At 37.7% G+C, this 18493-nt stretch overlaps 2 protein-coding genes across 3 annotated transcripts in view; one reads left to right on the top strand and one right to left on the bottom strand.

Annotated features, from left to right (window-relative positions):
• The first annotated feature begins 806 nt into the window (after positions 1-806).
• LOC18443821 (extra-large guanine nucleotide-binding protein 3) lies at positions 807-9207 on the top strand. Of its 2 annotated transcripts, none has more exons than XR_016051396.1 (9): positions 807-929; positions 2406-3701; positions 4325-4462; positions 5366-5470; positions 5602-5791; positions 6590-6767; positions 7127-7389; positions 7754-7920; positions 8308-9207. XR_016051396.1 is itself a non-coding variant. In XM_006854002.4 (9 exons), exons 2-9 carry the CDS (start codon positions 2451-2453, stop codon positions 8897-8899), a joined length of 2880 nt encoding a protein of 959 aa, XP_006854064.2. In that variant the 5' UTR covers positions 807-929; positions 2406-2450; the 3' UTR covers positions 8900-9207. The 2 variants fall into 2 exon arrangements, 1 of the variants encoding a protein (XP_006854064.2); XM_006854002.4 differs by having other exon boundaries at positions 5606-5791.
• Positions 9208-11572: 2365 nt separating this feature from the next.
• Positions 11573-18493, bottom strand: part of LOC18443820 (26S proteasome non-ATPase regulatory subunit 13 homolog A) — a 32152-nt gene continuing 25231 nt past the window's right edge. Inside the window, exons 4-6 of the mRNA XM_006854001.4 lie at positions 14423-14613; positions 14075-14174; positions 11573-12090 (exon numbers count right to left, since the gene is read on the bottom strand). Of these exons, the coding sequence (XP_006854063.1) occupies positions 11905-12090; positions 14075-14174; positions 14423-14613 (477 nt within the window). The 3' untranslated portion in view covers positions 11573-11904. The remainder of the gene's footprint in view (positions 12091-14074; positions 14175-14422; positions 14614-18493) is intronic.

The raw sequence follows: 18493 nt of genomic DNA on the forward strand, positions 1-18493 counted from the left end.
AATAAAAGAGTAGAGATATAAGCGTAAATTAGGGATATATTTTTAATGGGTGTGGTTTCTATAAGGTTGCAACTTTAAACAATCCAATTAAGACGCAGCTCCCAATTTTATCGTAACATGTAATTTTGATGTAAAAAATTATTAAGATTATTTGAAAATCTATTTTCATATCTAATATAAAATTTTAAACTCCAAAAATTGTTAAAATCAAGTAGATCTATAAACATATGAAAATCTTTAAAATGGACGGTCTAGATAATGTGTTGCAAGATATACAATTTTTGGGACTCAAATTTTTTTATTTATTTTTTCTCATTTTCATATATCTCAATGTCGAGATGATCAATTAAAGGGTTTTTCAACATTAAAAAAAAAAATTTCAATGGATTTTTGAAGTGCATCTTTATTTCTACATCTTAAGATTGCAATCTTATATAAACTTTTATCCATTTTTAATTCCAAAAAAATGAAGGATATCAGCATAAATCTTCCCCTCAAAAATAGAATAAGAAACGGGAGGTTTAGGAATTTGGAAGAAGTTTGATCTTGGCATTAGGGGTGGCAATGGGTCAGGTCCGGACGGACCCGGACCCGGATCCGGCCGGGACCACGACCCGACCCGACCCGGAAGGTCCCTTTTTGACACCCAGATGCCCGGACCCGGATCGGGTCTACCGGTGGTCCCGGTGCATTGCCATCCCGCGTCGCATTTTTTGAATTTTTAAGAAGATGAAGGTTATTATGGTCATATGGATTAACGACTAGGACCTTTTTAGTTAAATAACGAGGGCATGCTTTGCTGTCTAAAACGCCCCAAAGTCATTGAGCAGAAATACCTTTGATTGATTATTTGGAGCTTCTTTTTACCAAATCGTTTCCTCCTATCCAATTTCCACCGCGGACGTCCTTGAATTCTTCTTCATTTCCTGGTATTTTCTCTGAAAATCCCGTTTATCTGAGATTTTTCTTGAGAAATCCTTTCTTTTGATTGTTAAAATGACATTTTTTTAATGAACTTTTGGCGGTGAACTGTATAAATCTATTAATATGATCCATGGCGCGAAGATACCGTAGCTTTTGCTTAATTTTGATCCTGAGCTGGAAGTTTTATGTTGAATTTAGGTCTGGTGATGTTTAAGAACTCCAAACCCTTGTGTTTGTTTCATTTTGTAATTAAAAAATGGTGGTTTCGTGATTGGTTTTTCATCGTGGAACTTTAGAAAGCTCATCAGATAGTATCTGAGCTATCGCGAAGCGTAAAATCTTTTATTCAGATGTCTATAATTTCTGTGATATTATCAGAGGCTAATGAAAAGCTTCTCTTTTTCTGTTATGGTTGTTTTCTTATAAAATATTCATGTAAAACGATTAGAAGCTAGGATATTTTATTTTCGTTTTCTTACATAACGTTCTATGGATCATTTAGATTTTTAGACCATAAAAGGTGTCCATTTCGACTGTAAATGAATTTCTTTTTTATTGGGACAGTAATATATCCGAGTGGACATCCCAGCATCCAAGTCACCAAGGCTTTCGATCTTGATTCCATATGCATATAAATTTGAGGCTACATATGGTTTGGAAAAGATTCATTTGACTGCAAAAATGGGATTTTCTGTGAAATTGCAGAGTAGAAGCTGGATTTTTCGGTTTCGCGTTACTAGGGATCCAAAAAGTTTCATCTTTATTTTATTTGTCCTTTAATTTTTGGTCTAGGGATGAAAGTTTTCATTTAATGTGTTTTTGATAGAATCGCCGCATAAAATTGGATGAGTTCCATCAGAAAGTACAGATTACCCTACCAGTAGGTTTAGCTTTTTGAATATCATCTGTGGTTTAAGGTTCCTCTGCTTAGGAAACTTGGTGTAGTGGTTGTTTTAGGGTTTTAGGTCGTTAGTATATGAAGAACACATTTTTAGGATTTTTTGGGCTTATAACAAGGGGCATATAGACTACTTAAAAAAAATATTAGTTTTGTGCAATAGGAATGGTTTGCAGGTTTCGCTCATGATTCTATGAAGTGATTATGCTTTTTAGGGTTATGCTTCCTTGGGAATCAAAACTTGTCGTGTTAATTAAGATATTGAAATGGATATTTGCTTGATTCATGAGATAATATTTTATGGTTTTTGAGCTTTTAATTTTCAGGATGTTGTAATAAATATGATGTTCCATATATATATGTGTGTGTGTGTGTGTGTGTGTGTGGATGTTTTTGTTTTTGTTTTTGTTTTTGTCTTATTGTTTTTGGTTTTGTTTTTGTCTTACTTATTAGATTTTTAGTACTTCGCTAATCCATTTATTGTTTCATACTTCTCAAATGAGATTTTCTTTGTCAGGGTTACCTAAGCTTCTTCATATTGAAACTTATGCTGTTTCCTGCCATATTATGCAATATATTCCAGGTTGACGATTAAATATCCATCACTCCATGGAAGACACCTCCTCCTATGAGGTTTTGGTTTGATACACCTATTGATATAGTGGAGAGAGCTATGGCAGAGGTCATCGACAGGAAGACGTATCAAGAAGTACTCAAAGATATGCTCCCGTCTGGTTCTTCACTCCCTGAAACACTAAACCCTGATTATTCCATTGCCATTGAGTACAAAGGACCACCAGTGTCATATGAGGTCCCCAAAATTGATCCCATAAAAGTACAGCCCTTGAGAATAGCTGCTGCTGCCTTGGCTGAACCTTTATCGAATGCAACCCTTGTGAGCTCTTCTGCTCTTCCCATTGTAGAACCAATTCACTTACCGTGTTCAAATATTGCTGTAACCATTGGTCCCCTTGGTCAAACCTCTGAATCAGTCATAGAGAACAATTTTCATCATGTATCAGGCGAACTCACTAGTTCTAAAGATTTGGATTCACCTCATTCTGTAGGTTCACTGAGCCATAGGGATATGGGTTCATCTCATTTTGTGGGTTCATTGAGCTGTAGGGGTTTGGCTTCATCTCATTCTGAGATTTCACTGAGTCATAGGGATTTGGGTTCACCTCACTTTGTGGGTTCGCTTAACCATTCTCGGGACATGGCGGTGGTCACTAGATCTTCTGAAAGTCCAAACTCTCTATCCAACTCATGTTCACCGTCGCCTGACCATACCCAAAGTCCCCCAACTCACCCATCTATGCCCACCATGAACGAAGTTAAGAAAAACCCAATTGTCACGTTCGATACTATTAATGCATCTGGAAGGAAAGATGCTCCTTCTCATCTGAATTTTAGAGAGAAGCAATTTGTACAGTGTATTCAGCTTGGGACTTTAGAGAAGGAGAGGAAGAAAGGGGTATGTAGTAGGTGTGGAAGAAAGAGCAGGCTTAAAGAGAGAGAGCCTTGCTTGGTTTGTGATGCAAGATATTGTTGCAATTGTGTGCTTCGGGCAATGGGTTCTATGCCTGAAGGAAGAAAATGTGTGACTTGCATTGGGTTGCCTATTGACGAGTCTAAGAGAATGGTATTGGGAAAATGCTCAAGGATGCTTTGTCGCCTTCTCAACCCCTTGGAGGTGAGGCAAATCATGAAGGCTGAGAAAGAATGCCCTGCAAATCAGCTTCGACCTGAGCAACTTATTGTGAATGGGAGGGTACTGAGGCAGGAAGAACTCAGCGAATTACTTGGGTGCGCAAGGCCTCCAAGGAAGTTGAAGCCTGGGAGGTATTGGTATGACAAGGAATCAGGGCTTTGGGGAAAGGTAAAGATCTCTTAATTTAAGAAAAATTGCTACCTCCTTCCTTAATTTGAAATGTCTGATATCTGCAATTAAAGATGAACATTTGTTTACTCGTAGTTAATTTTATTAGTGGTTTTAAATCTTTGTTTGAGGAATTCTCTCTCTTATTTGTTTTGAGAATGAGCTAGAACCCCGCCTTCGTCAATCCAGGTCATATGGAACAGGAAAACAGTTAAAATGGAGATTGAAAAAAAAAACAGGAAAATGTTTAAAACAGACATCATATGTGCCCAGAACAAGAAATGAGTGCGACGAACAAAAAATAAGGTGGTTGAACACTGCCTAGTAAAATGATAAAAAAGTGGCAACTTGCTCGGAAAGTACTGCATCCCCATAGGCAAGTAGGTCAGGCTATATAATCATCTTAAAATTTACTATGCGAAGTTATACCGGTTCCAGCGATACTTTCATATTGTTCAGATGTTCTGGTCATTTTGCTGCCAATCTTGTTACAAATAAGTGTTGTCCAGTGTCCACTCACTATTTTCATTTATGTTCTTTGATACTGACTCTAGGAATTGGGTGTTGTGTCTATCTGCACATTTTTCTTTGACCCTACTTATGCCTCTTCCTAATTTGTATAGGAGGGAGAAAAACCAGAAAGAATCATTAGTTCCAATCTGCATATAGGAGGGAAGCTTCTTCCTAATGCAAGCAAAGGGAATACAGAGGTTTACATCAATAATCGGGAAATTACAAAGATTGAATTGAGGATGTTGAAGGTAACCACATGATTCTCATGAAGCTGTACCTCTACGGGCTTTTATCCCAATTTTTTCACTGATTCCTATTATTGTCTACTGCTTGTTTTTTGCTATGTGGCATTTTCGTGAAAATATTTTGTATAGGTAACCGTTGCATTCTTTTGATTTGGTCATTGCTTAAAGCTCCCTATATCACTTGTTTTTCCCCAAAGTTTCTGGGAGTTGATATCACAGACTATATTTCATAATTGTTGTTATTTGTTGTTAGAAGTATATCGTTGTAAAAGAATGTGGATGTACTTGAACAGTTTGGCCATTAAAATCCATAAATATCTTGATTTGATAGGATTTCTCTTCATAAAATGTTCATGTCAAGTTTTGATCTTTAATGTCTCCTCTGGTGTCATGGAAATTCTCTCTATTACAATGCTTTCTGTAGTTACATGTCATACGAATTTTGTTTAACATATTAAGTTTTGATATTTGGTGAATACTTTGGATTATATTGTAGTGAAGATTCTCTTGATCATTGCTTTCTTATAGTACTTGCAGATAAGAAATTTCTGAGAAATTCTAAGTGAATTATATTCTTTCCTTTGAAACTACTGTTAGTTATCTCTTTTTTATGATCATGGGTGTGGAGGCCATAATGCTGTGCTGCTTGTGCCTTAAATGCTAAGCCAAAAGGCCAAATGTGTATGGTTGGTTTCCTCTATGTTGGATGCCTTATAGAAATTCCATTTGGACATAGTAGTTTTTTCTATGTTCTCACTCTTCATACTTCATTAATTGTATTTACCTTAACATCATAGAACATGAACTACATGGATTTTCTATGATTGGTGGGCAATTGCCTGCTACTTTATCCGTTTCATTATTATCATTTGAAGACTTTTATGCGATTATTATTATAATTTTCAGTTGGCAAAGGTGCAATGTCCACGCGACACTCATTTTTGGGTCTATGAAGATGGACGCTATGAGGAGGAAGGCCAAAATAACATAAAAGGGAACATATGGGGAAAGGTACTCTCCGCGGCTAAAATTTGCATTAAGTTACCAAACCCGACAAACCTTTCGATGTTTTTCTGTTATCTTTTCCTTGTAGACTTTTAAAAAGAATTGGTGTAAAAAGTTTTGTCCGTGGTCCTTGCTAGTCAGGCAACAACCCGGCTGGTCTGTTCTTTATTCTCATTGCCTGTACCACCTGGAAACTGTCACGGGTCAAAGGACGACACTGCTAATAATTCTGGTGGAACTGTTCCAGAGTATTTAGAGCAGAAAAGAATTCAGAAGCTTTTACTCATAGGCCTCCAAGGCTCTGGAAGCAGCACTATTTTCAAGCAGGTACTGGCTAGAGTTTTCTTCTTACAGTTCATTCTGCTGGTTTATATGATTCTGTAATTGGATGAAAAATATGTTCTCGTGATTTTGCTTAGATGGAATGTATTCTCTTCTTTTTGGTAAATTATGAAAGGTTTGCTCAGTACTCTTTCTTTTTTTTCGGGGGAAGTCATTGCTTATTTGGCTGCATTCCATCTTTGGTATCATAGGATAGCATCACGCTGCTATATTTTACCAGCTAAAGAAGGCGTGTATCCAATTTCTTACAATTGAATTTGTTTGTTTACTTCTTGATTTCTTGATAATGTCAAAGCTTTTGATTGTCTATCAGCTCTTATGTGAGATCCAATTATCTATGTTATTTGTAGGTACTAGAAAACAAGTGCTATGAGTGTGTGTAGCCTCTGCTTGTACCTTGCAATCTGTTTTTATTTTTCTCTTTACTCCAATTGATCATTTCTTGCAGTTGCGTACTTCCATTGTTAGGGATGACGGTCTATCTGCATGGGTTCTGATTTATGGGTTTGGTAGCCAATTTGCTTGTTTTGTATCTTAAAGTTAGTCGTGTCTGGATTTGCAAAACTTCACATGGGGCATGTGTCAAAAACAACAAATTATTTCAAACTTTCTTGCTTTGGTGGAATATCTTGGGATTTTGTTTTTCCGAAGTTTTGTTGTTGCCATAAACCATAGTATTTTACTGAGTTTCCATTGTCCAAGTTGTTATAATTTCTTTACTTCTCTTCTATACGATGTCCTCTATCCTTCTATTTAACGACACTTTTGCTGGCAATGTAACAGGCTAAGTTCTTGTATGGGGACAGTTTTTCTGCTGATGAACTGCAGAATATCAAGTTAATGATTCAAAGCAATCTATACAAATACCTGAGCATTTTACTTGATGGTCGAGAGCGTTTTGAAGAGGAGGCTCTGTCTATGATGAAAACACATGGTCCTGATGAAACAGTCTCAGAATCAGGTAACTGGTCTGAGGAACCTGGTTTTGGTGCTTTGTCCAAAATAGTCAATGTGGGTTGGTTCCTGCTGAATATTTTTTAAAATGTATTTTCTGTAGCAAAGCAATACAAAGACGACTATTATGGTCACATCTACATATAAAGATATATTAAAAATTATGTCATTTATCGATGGTTCATTTGGTTTGTCTTCTTTATATTCCTCTTTAGGACCTTCACTTTTGACTGACAATATCTTTGCTTACATAGCCTCACCATTCTTTTTCATCCTGAATCTCGATATCATACATGGAATCGTTAAATTTGAGGTTCTGTTGCTAAGGCATATTGATAAGTTAAAGACTTTAAATGTCTCAAGCAGTTGGTTCTGGAAACCAAGCGGGGGAACTTGAATATAATTCAAGGCAATGTGCCTACTCCATCAACCCAAGGCTAAAGAGTTTCTCTGACTGGCTTCTTGAGATTATTGCCATGGGAGAGATTGATGCTTTTTTTCCCGCTGCAACACGAGAGTATGCTCCCCTTGTAGAGGAGGTTTGGAAAGATGCTGCTATCCAAGAAACCTTCAAGAGAAGGGATGAGCTTCATTTCTTGCCTGATGTAGCCAACTATTTCTTAGAAAAGGTACCTCAGCGCTCGCCCCCCGCCTCTCTCTCTCTCTCTTTCTCTCTCTCTCTCCTGATTTCATACTTTCATACCAGACATATTGCGTGCTTTCTTTTTTTCATCCTCCTCCTCTCCCGATTTCCATACCAGTGGTATTACATGTTTCCTTTTTTTCATCCAATATTATGTCAATAATACCTTTGCCATTCATGGGAGGATTGATTGGCTTGAATTAATGTAACCTACTGAGCTGCCTATTCTAAATACCTTTCAAAGGAAACTGGTCTGCATTACCCTTCATAGAAGTTTGACTGTTCATTGGTGATATAAGATGAAATTATTCTGATATGTTCAGTATTAATTTCTCTGATAACAATCACAGGCTGTGGAGGTATCAAGCAATGACTATGGACCATCTGAAAGGGATATCCTGTATGCCGAAGGAGTCACCCTAGGAAATGGGCTCACGTTCATTGACTTTGCTCTCGAGGACCGCAGTCCCATGTCAGAGCCCTTCAATGAGAACTCTGAATCTTCACCTCCCCCAAAGTAAGCCCCTCTCTTTCCTCTCAGTTCTTACATTATTCTTTCCATTTGTGTACTTATACACCATAAAAAGCACGCAACACATGTTTCTATCTAACATTAATACCAAATTGTTTGCAAGCATTTTAGAAAAATTCAACAATCTCTTAAGAAACAGCTCAAGGATAGAAAAACACCATTCGTTTTGATATGCGTACTTTTCGTGGTACAAACCGGTGTCACTGAAGACGTTGAAAAAGTTTATCCCTTGACATAACTAAACCGCATCCCAAGTTGCTTTATTTAGCCACCCTCACAAACTAAAAAGAAAAAAGAAAAGGCAAAGGACTACTTGGGAAGAAAAGTAAAACACTTTTGAGGTATTTATATGTGGCATTTGTTTTCATGCAGATACCAACTGATAAGGATGGGCGCCAAGGGCCTGAGCGAGGGGTGCAAATGGGTGTCCATGTTTGAGGACGTGCGGGCCCTCCTCTTCTGCGTGGCCCTAAGTGACTATGACCAATTGTGGGCTCCCGATGGGCCCTCTGGCCCACTCAAGAACAAAATGCTCCACGCTAAGGAGCTCCTCACTACCCTTGCTAGCCACCCGTGCTTCACCAGCACCCCCTTCGTCTTAATCCTGAACAAATATGACTCTTTCGAAGAGAAGGTCAGCAGTGTCCCACTTTCTACATGCCCTTGGTTCAACGACTTTAGCCCAGTGCGAACCCACCATACAAACCAATCACTGGCTCACCAAGCCTACTACTATGTAGCCATGAAGTTTAAGGACTTGTATGCTTCCATTACTGGGAGGAAGCTGTTTGTATGGCAGGCTAAGGCTAGAGAGAGGGCCAATGTGGCCGAGGGGTTTAGGTATGTGAGGGAGGTGCTGAGGTGGGAAGAGGAGAGAGAGGGGAACTGCTATGGTGGGGGGCTCGGGGATGACTCATTTTATAGCACGGATACTAGTTCTTCACCATTTGTTAGGCAAGAGTGAGAAAATGTCACTATTTATTCTAGGCAGTCAATATTCTTGTAGTGGAGTTGTATCTCCTCTAGATGTCCTCCTGCCCATTAGCTCAACTGGTAGGTCTCAGAAACTCTCTCTCTCTCTCTCTACAGAGGTGAGAAATCCTACACTCAACCTTGATCTGGCAGGTCTATGTTATTTGGGTCGAGTTCTCCATTGACTCCTCTTGATGGTCAATGAATCTGGGCCGTTCTCTAAGAGGGAAATTCTGTACTGTATCTGTAATTTTGTACAACATTGAGATCGAAGGATTACAGTCGCAAGAGTTGAGAGTTTATTGTTCTCATGTAAAGTAGAACTAAGTTCGTCACATTAGAAAGGGAAAATCCACCGTTATGCAGGATGAGAAGGGTGTACACAAGCTTTCCTCTCCCAAGGTAAAATATAAAAAATAATTTTGACAAAATTAAATGACCATACTACTTTTGAAACCTTGGTCATCTTATTTTATCACAGGTGCAGCACTGTGAGAGGATAGTAACCCCAAATTGGGTGTCAATGTAATTGTAAAACAAAAAATTAAAAATAAAATTGTATTTGGGCATGATGGCTAGAAGGTTGGCATATATATCACTTGCATAACGAGAGCTTTCCAGAACGATGACAGTTGAAATGACATTCATATAGATTTGGATCGGTTAAGATGACATAGTTGAGATGACATATATATGCTTATGGATCTGACACAGCATGATTCATGTGACTCACCATATCCCAATATCGCAAAGTTGCAAGGGGTATAATTGGCTCTAGTATCTCACAAAAGGGTGTGGTTTGTATAAGGCTGGGACTCTAACCAATCAAAGTAAGCAAAACTTCAGTAGTGCATAAACATGTTATTTCAGTATCAGAATTCTTTGTGAGAGCTTAAAATTTTATTTTTATCTCTAATTTATAAATAGAAGTATTTAAAAGTATAAATCGAACAAATCTATGAACACTTGAAAATCCAGAAAATTGACGGTTACAAAATACAATATTTGCAAGCTTGAAATCTATTTTTTCTCATGTCCATACAGCTTGAGATTGAAATGATCAAATTGAGGGTTTTTCAACATCAAAACCACCTTTTCTAGAAAATTTTTGAGGTGCACCTTGATTTAATTGTTTTTCACCTCACCCTTGTATAAACCTTTTCCCTCGCAAAAATATACCGGTCCATTATTTCTCCTCTAAAATACATTAGAGGAATAACATTGTTGGGAGAGAGAGAGAGAGAGAGAAAACAATGGGCTGTAGGCAGATATCTCACTTGGTCGCAATTTGACATGAGAGAGATTTCCAACCGTGAGGGAGTTTCCCCATCCTAAGCTATTGTCCAAGTAAATTGACCAGCTTATGGAACAACATAGGCTAGATGACCCATGTTGAGGGATAGGAAGTGATCTGGATGGTCCATATTCACCAAAACGGCGATATATTTTTGCCTGCATTTTTAAGCTCATCTATTTTTGCCTACATTTAAACCACATAGATGAGGAATAACGTGTCCAAAATTTAGATATGTTTTTAGAAAAGTCCCAAATTTGTGATTCTATTCATTTTTGTGAGCGTCGAGTTGTCAAGCTTATACTATTTCTATTGGCTATAATTCTATCGGTTATAAGCTCATATGATATTTTCCAATATATAAATTTAGAAGCCAACGAATTCGAGTCAAACGACTAATATAAAGCATATCATACTTGAATCCTTCACATGCATGCAAAAGCTGATCTCTATCACGTCAAAAGTTTTGATAGTCCATAAACTCAATTACCGCCTCCCGTTTTTTGTGATCGATGGATGGCGGAGATGAGCTTTCTCATTGATATCAAGGAAGCTTCATATGCACTAAGCTCTCATTTTAATAATGGGTTTTGTTCCACTACACCGTTTGTGATGCATAACCTTAAAACCCTCTACACTATGATGTATACCCTTAAAGCCCTCAACATTTTTTGACACTATGATACCCTTAAACTATATAGTAACTTTTTGTCTAAAAATATTTTAGTCAAAGATAAAATGGAAATTCTTAATAAAAACAAAAGCATTTACAAAAAATAGTAGATAATAACATCACCAACCTGATTTGATACATAAACTACTATAAAATGCTGCTATTTATTAATAAAAATATCCATTATACCTCTCTAAATGACCAAAACTGCCACTCATCTAAAAAAGAACTTGTATTACAAAACAAAGATATCCAAATGTTCAAAAATGTTGAGTACTTTAAAAGTATAAGCGTAACAAAACCCTTTAATTGGTTTACGGTTCTCCAAAGACAGAACAATTTTTCATCTTAAAATTCCCAAGTAGTAGATCAGAAGTGGGCAGTTTGCCAGAATCTCCCTCTGGGGCCCTTAGTTTTCCAAAATTCCCAAGTAGTAGATCAGAAAAAACGCTAAGCATTCCCTATAAACATAATATGTGACAGTTTACGGTTCTCCAGAGAGAGACATTTTTCATCTTAAAATTCCCAAGTAGTAGATCAGAAGTGGGCAGTTTGCCGGAATCTCCCTCTGGTGCCCCTAGTTTTCTCACTTTTTCCCATCCACTTGTTCCAGTTTGTCTCTCCACACAACCCGATATATCCATTACTCCAGCAACCAATATCAGCTATCAATCAGGAAAAAAATGGAGAGCGAGAGATCATTTAACATTCTCTAAGTTGAAAACCCAAAAGGAAAGAACAGCCGTTCGTTAACGCCTGCCACTCATCAGGTCTGCTAAGCATCCGCCTTAACAGTCTAGCACATATAAAAGTTCACGAATAAAAAAATACAGCCCTCACACGCATAGTGAACAAGGGACACAAGCTGCCCCCATCACAAAAATGGTAAAGCATGCAAAAACAGGTGGGTGAGGGGGGGAAAAAAACAAAGAGAGCGTATTCACTCTTTAAATTGTAAGCATATCTCTTTTCTTCTCTCTTTGTAAAAGGCCTAGGACCTTAACTGTTATAAAGAAAACCTCGTAATATTCTATGAAGCAACTAGATCAGGGGTCTCTGCCTCCACTGATAAGAGGGCGGTATGAACCTTATCCAACCAGCTATCGAGCCGGTCACGCAATGACTTAATTTGTGGTATGCCCAAAACTCTTGGTTGCACCCAAGAAACATGCACTGTACCTTCAACTTGGTCGATTATTCCCTCAATAAGATGAACCTGCAGCCAAAATAAGAAAAAAATATCCCAATTACTTTTCTGATAAAACACCCAAGTAAATTAAGCTATCTTCAGTAATTTTTCTGTAATAGTTTTGACACTTATATACATATTCTTTTGTAATTGATGTTAATCAGTTGCCCAATTTCCAAACGGTAGTGACAATAAAGCTGCAGGAATTCCAATCAGCAATTGGATCACATGTGGACCCTGAAATCTAGTGAGTAAAGGCTATGGATCACATGCACACCCTGAAATCAATGACAGTAGGCCTATATGAGGGATTGGTGTTGAGCCCATATCTCTGCCCGCTTTGGTTACAAACAAGTTATTAAGCATCTACAAGATGAGGTCCTCCTGCAGGGCATTGTTTGCGAATGACATAACTTCGATTGATGAGACTAGAGAGATGGCATCAACTCAAAGTTAGAACTTTGGATGGATGCTATAGAATCCTAAGGTTTTAAAACTAGACGTACTCAAAAAATACAGAATGCAAATCTAGTAAATAATATAAATAGAAATGAGGAATTACTTAAGATTGATGAAAAGATATCACTTTCGATATCTTAGGTCAATAATCCATGAAAAAAGAGATATTAAAGAAGATGTTGCGCATAGAATTAGAGTTGGGTGGCCAAATTAGAGTTGTGCTTCTTGAGTCTTATGTTGTCGTTGCATAACAATGAAATTAAAAGGGAAGTCCTAGATGGCGGCTGTAACGCCATACTTTAAGGGATAAAATGTTGGACAATCAAGAAACGATGTATCCACAATCTGAGTGTAGCTGAGATGGGAATGTTGAGATGGAGAAATTGCAAGACAAGAAAGGATAGAACTCAGAATGAAAACATCTGAGGGAACTCAAGGGTAGTTCTAATAGGCTAGAAGATAAGGGAAAGTAGACTTAGGTCGTCTAGGCATATGAAGCAGCGACCTCAAACAACACTGATTTCGTTTTAAGTGGAAGGCTCTAAGAGGGCAAAGGAGAAGTAGAAAAAATATCGATGGAAGTAGTGAGAAGACATATAGTAACTTATGATCTGAATGATGGCATGGCCCTTAGGGTGGAACGGTGAAACAAGATTCGTGTAGCCGACCTCAAATAGTTAATGCTCGAACAATGATGATGATGAAAGTGTATGGACTGCATCATTGCTAGCATGCCTTTAAACCAAATTACTAGATTTGGCTATTGGATCTCCATCTAGAAACAATAGTACATAAAATATTTAGGACCTTTGAATCAAAACAGCCAAAAAAGTTGCTTTTGCAGTTAACAAGTAGGTCTCCCCCTAGCGACTCATGGAAGATTTACTTATTAGCAAGCTGAGATGAATCAGGTAGGTCGCATGAAAGCTCCCCAATTCATGCAAAACTATGAAAAGTGATAAGAGGAACTTTGGTAAATGCCGTACCTTTCCCATATTCAGGAGCACCTACTGCTCAAGGCAGTCTTAATACTTATATCATATACGAAAAGAATCAGGACAGAGGCAAAATATTGCGTCAGAAAAAATTAACCAATTCTAAGTTTCAAACTTTACTGAGCTTTTTGCAGCAAGAGATGAGATAGAAAGTAATTCCAGTATGAAAGATATCTTACAAAGAATACTAGAGACCATCTTTCTCATCAAAAACAAAAATATGAACCACAAGTAACAAAATGTCGAACCAAATTTAGAAGGGAAAATGAGACTACTGTAATAAAAGAAAGCTCAAGCTATAATAACTACCAGCACCATCACAAAACTTCAAAATGCTAGCATATAAAGAATGAAAAATATTCACATTGCTGGATCCTTCAGTAACGATAGCAAAACATAGAGGTCAGCAAAAATGCATGGGCGACATTATCACCTTGGACTTAATGCATCAGCATTTGAAAAACTTTAAAGAAAACCTATATAAAGCGATATTAACAAAATACATGGTAAGAATGCCTACAGCTTGCAAAGTTGAGAACATTCTAATGCAAACTTACAGAGAGGCTTTTCATAAGAAGATACTCCACATCTTCTATGGAAAGTTTTGTGCGTTCTGCAATGACATTTAGTGGAATCGTTCGGTCTTCCGACGGGCGACTTGGACAAAACAGGATAAAGGCATGTTTCAGTAACAATCAATATAAAAATGCAATATCACAACTACTCAATTGAACTTTTTTTGGGTAAGTGAAAGTGGTAAGTCAGTGGGGATTTGAGCCCCTACCCTTTGGTGAGAATGGAGTCGGAGACCTCACCATGGGGCTCGGCAATACTACCGCCAAGGCCCCAGGCAATTCCCAATAGAACTTGGCGAGTAAAGACCTTCAAACCATAACAGTGATTACCTGAAAATGATTTCCATCAGGCAAAGGATATTGATCTTTTCTAATAATTTCTTCTCGTTTTCCACTAATGCAGGTTGCTCAATGAGACGATCTCTATGGACACTGCAAAGTACTTGATAGAGGACCAAATCACCAGAATTAAATGCCTGCAATATTTCATAAATCCACAACACATTCTTCTCGCTCCTCATCTGCACAAATCAGACAAAGGAAGTTATAACATGGAAATCACTATCCAATGGTAAAAGAGGAATATTGAGGGAAATATGCATCAGTCGCATGACACTAGAATCATATTACCCAGTACCATTTAACGAAGGCAGAATCAATCTGTTTGTCTGGCAAAGCTTAGTAAGAAATATTGACAGACGCTAGACCATGTTTATCTTATCAACCCCACCAAAGAGAGAAAATGCAGCTAATGGGACTGCCCATTTCGGTTGCTCTAAAACGGTGTTGGAACGAGGTCTTAGTGGGTTTGTTTGACCACAATTTTTGTAGATTGCCTCAGCATCACCAGATGGTAACTCATCTAACCAATGATACCTGTGATATTATCCTAGTAAAATGAAATTACTGCGATTGTAGGGTTTCAATATAATCACAGAAAAAAAATTTATTAGATAATATTGGGATTCAATCTTGTCATCAGAATATTGGATGTGAAGAGATCTTACTTAGAACATGGTTATCATATCAAGTAAAGTACATGCCTAGAAGTGACATGCCTAAATAAAAGGAATTGATAAAGGCATGTACAATTTTCATAACACGGGGCATTGTATTCATTGTAGGTTTGGTTGTGAGATTCTAGTTAATATCTATTTAACAAATAAGATTCCGGTGGATCTTTTAATTTTATTTAATTGAACTTACATAATACGGATTGAATGCTCAACTAATTCCAAAACTCACATTAATTCTGATCCGGGATATAAGATAAGCATTCTTTTTGGAAAATCCCAAAACCACCTTTCTTTTTTGAAAAGTTAAAAAATTCTAGCTTTTGGATTAGTGGTATCTGATAAAATTCTCAGAATGAGCCATTTACAAATCCAAAGTGCACTAATCATGAATAGATTGTAATGTGCATAGAGGACACTTAGACAGTACCACCTCATTTTATTCCTACATTACAAGGCTACCCGCCCAATCCGCTCCAGAGATTGCTTGAGTTGGGTCACTCCATCCTCAGTAGAAGACTTAATCAATGAGTTGTACTCTCCCACTGCAAGGAGTAATCCTCTTCACCATTCTACCAAAAGAACAGCACAGCACAGCACAGCACAGCACAGCACAGCACACATGGTAGAACGGAATAGTAGTTTGCAAATGGAACTCATTCAAACAATGTCAAGATTGTCGGCAGACTCAAAAGTCACATTACCCATTGGGCACTCACAAGAAAAGGAGTATAGTCCTCCATCACTGACCTACAACACCACTGGCATAGGCCCAAATACATTAACAAACTAAGACGCAGCAGATAGCTGCCACCAACAACGGTCTTTAAACTTATTCAACGGAAGCTTCACAGGCAACCATAGACCTGCTGGAATTGGGGGTATTATCCACGATACCACAGATGGATGCTTCTCACATACTCTCAAGCGGATATTTCTTAGCAAATGAAGCTGAAATGGGGGTGCCCCAAAACAGGATTTCAACTCTTCTAGTTAGATTTCAGAATTTTATTTGTTGAGGGTGACGTAGTAAACACTATTTTTCCATGCAAAAGATGGTAGCAGTTGAACACAGCATTTGGCAGATGAATTTGCTGAGATTTGAAGACGCTCATGATGAGAGTCAAATGAAATCGCAATTGCAAATGAAGGAATTCAAAAACATAATTGAAGTGATTCAAAATGCTTGATCAAATGCACTCTTAACCAGGTGGCACCATCAAACATCAATTTCCAAACTCATGATGTAAATTTTGTGTTTATCCTACAAAAATGCAATTTTGTAAATCAACCATACAATCAACGAAAAATGAAAAACAGTTACCATCATCATCATCATCATGAAAGCCTTTTCCCAACTAATTGAGGTCGGCTACACGAGTCATGGTTCGTCATTCTTCTCTATTAAGGGTCATACCCTAAGTGAAGCCATAAATCCTCATATTTTATGACTACTTCCAACCATGTCCTTTTGGGGCTACCCCTTGCCCTTTTTTAGCCTTCCTATTGGACTAACTCGTACCTCCTAATAGGTGTTGTACTGGGTCTGCGCCACACATGGTTAGCCCACCTAACTCTACTCTCTCTAATCTTATTGCTTATTGGTGCCACACCTAAATTTTCCTGAATGTATTCATTTCGAATTCTATCCCTTCTTGTCTTGCCACTCATCCATCTCAATATCCCATCTCCGCTACATTCATTCTACGGGTATATTGTTTTTTGATCACCCAACATTCCGCCCCATAGAGTGAAGCTAGTCTCACAGTGGTCCTATAGAACTTGCCCTTCCGCTTCATTAGTATGCGGAGATCACATAAAATTCCGGTTGCATACCTCCACTTTGCCCACTCAACTCTAATTTTATGTGCGATATCTTCCTCAATCTCTCCATCTTTCTGGATTATTGACCAATGGTATCAAAAGTGCGTTCTTTTTGGTATTTCCTGACCGCCAATCTTAACTACTTTCTCGTCTCTACTCCTACTATTACTAAAAATGCATTTCATATAATTTATCTTTCCAGCTAATTTTAGAACTTCTATATTCTAGAGCACCCCTCTCCAAAGTTCTTTGTGTTGACGTCATTCTGGATCTCATCAATTAAAACTATGTCATCTGCGAACAACATGCACCACGGTACCTCATCTTGTAGGTACCTACTTAAGTCGTACATAACTAAGACAAAGTGGTACGGGCTCAATACAAACCCCTGATGTAGACCTATTGTCACTGAAAACTCGCTCATCGCGCCACAAGTTGGTCGTACACTAGTTAGCACTCCATCGTACATATCTCTCACCCTAGTCAATGTAGTGTCTAGATACTCATTTCTTTTCCAACATCCACAAAATCAAATATCGAGGTACTTTATCATTAGCTTTCTCTATATCAATAAAGACCATGTAGAGGTCTCTTTTCTTCGCCCTAAACTTCTTAATCAGCAGCCAAAGTAGGAAAATAGTCTTAGTTGTTGACCTCCTTGGCATAAAACAAATTGGTTTTCTGATACACTCGTTTCATTCCTTAGTCGTTGCTCAATCACTCTCTCCCAGAGCTTCATAGTGTGGCTCCTAAGTTTGATCCCTCGATAGTTCACACAATTTTGTACATCTCCTTTGTTCTTGTAAATAGGTAGCACCGTACGTTTCCTCCATTCATCTAGCATTTCTTTATTCTCAACACCTTATTGAGCAGCTTGGTCAGCCAGTCAAGTCAATCTCCCCTATGCATTTCCTAACCTCTATCGAGATATCATCTAATCTTAAAGCCTTTCCTATCTTCATCCTTTTCAAAGCTTCTTTCATTTCTGATATCTTAATCGTGTGAATGTATCTATGACCTCTGCTCTCATTTATGTCAACAGTTCCTTCTACCACTATGTTCCCATTGTATTCATTATTTACTAATTTTTTAAAATAAACTCTCCACCTTTCATTTGCCTCTTCATCCTTCACCAAGACCCTTTGATCCTCATTCTTAATGCATTTAATATGGTCTGGATCCCCATACTTTGTCTCTCTCATTTTTTGCTAATTTGAAGACATCATTTTCACCTTTTCTTTCTCCCAATTTACTATATAGATTATCATATACCTTAAGTTTAGCCTTACTATTTGTCTAGCATTTTTCTTAACATTTTTATATTCTTCTAAGTTTGATCGTTTCTAGCCAAGTTTTATAACATGACCATTTTTTGCTAATGGCCTTCTGAACCTCATCACTCCACTACCAAGTTTCCTTATTGGAATTTCCTTTCCCTCTATATTCTCCTAAAACTTCGTTTTCCACTTTCTTAATACAGTCAACTATCTCATTCCACATAACATTGACCTCATGTCCAGAGTTCCATTTTCCTTCTTTAACTAATTTATCCATAAAGAAGTCT

Source organism: Amborella trichopoda, chromosome 3 (assembly GCF_054954075.1).
Source record: "Amborella trichopoda isolate Santa Cruz 75 chromosome 3, AtrichopodaSantaCruz75HAP2 v2.0, whole genome shotgun sequence".
Classification (NCBI taxonomy): Eukaryota; Viridiplantae; Streptophyta; class Magnoliopsida; order Amborellales; family Amborellaceae; genus Amborella; species Amborella trichopoda.

What these genes read in the sequence shown, in the direction of transcription:
- LOC18443821 (XM_006854002.4), top strand. Translation starts at nt 2,451, where the DNA reads ATGAGGTTTTGGTTTGATACACCTATTGATATAGTGGAGAGAGCTATG. An exon ending in TGAAACAGTCTCAGAATCAG is followed by an intron (nt 6,768 to 7,126) that starts GTAACTGGTCTG and finishes TGTCTCAAGCAG; the next exon opens with TTGGTTCTGGAAACCAAGCG. An exon ending in GAATCTTCACCTCCCCCAAA is followed by an intron (nt 7,921 to 8,307) that starts GTAAGCCCCTCT and finishes GTTTTCATGCAG; the next exon opens with ATACCAACTGATAAGGATGG.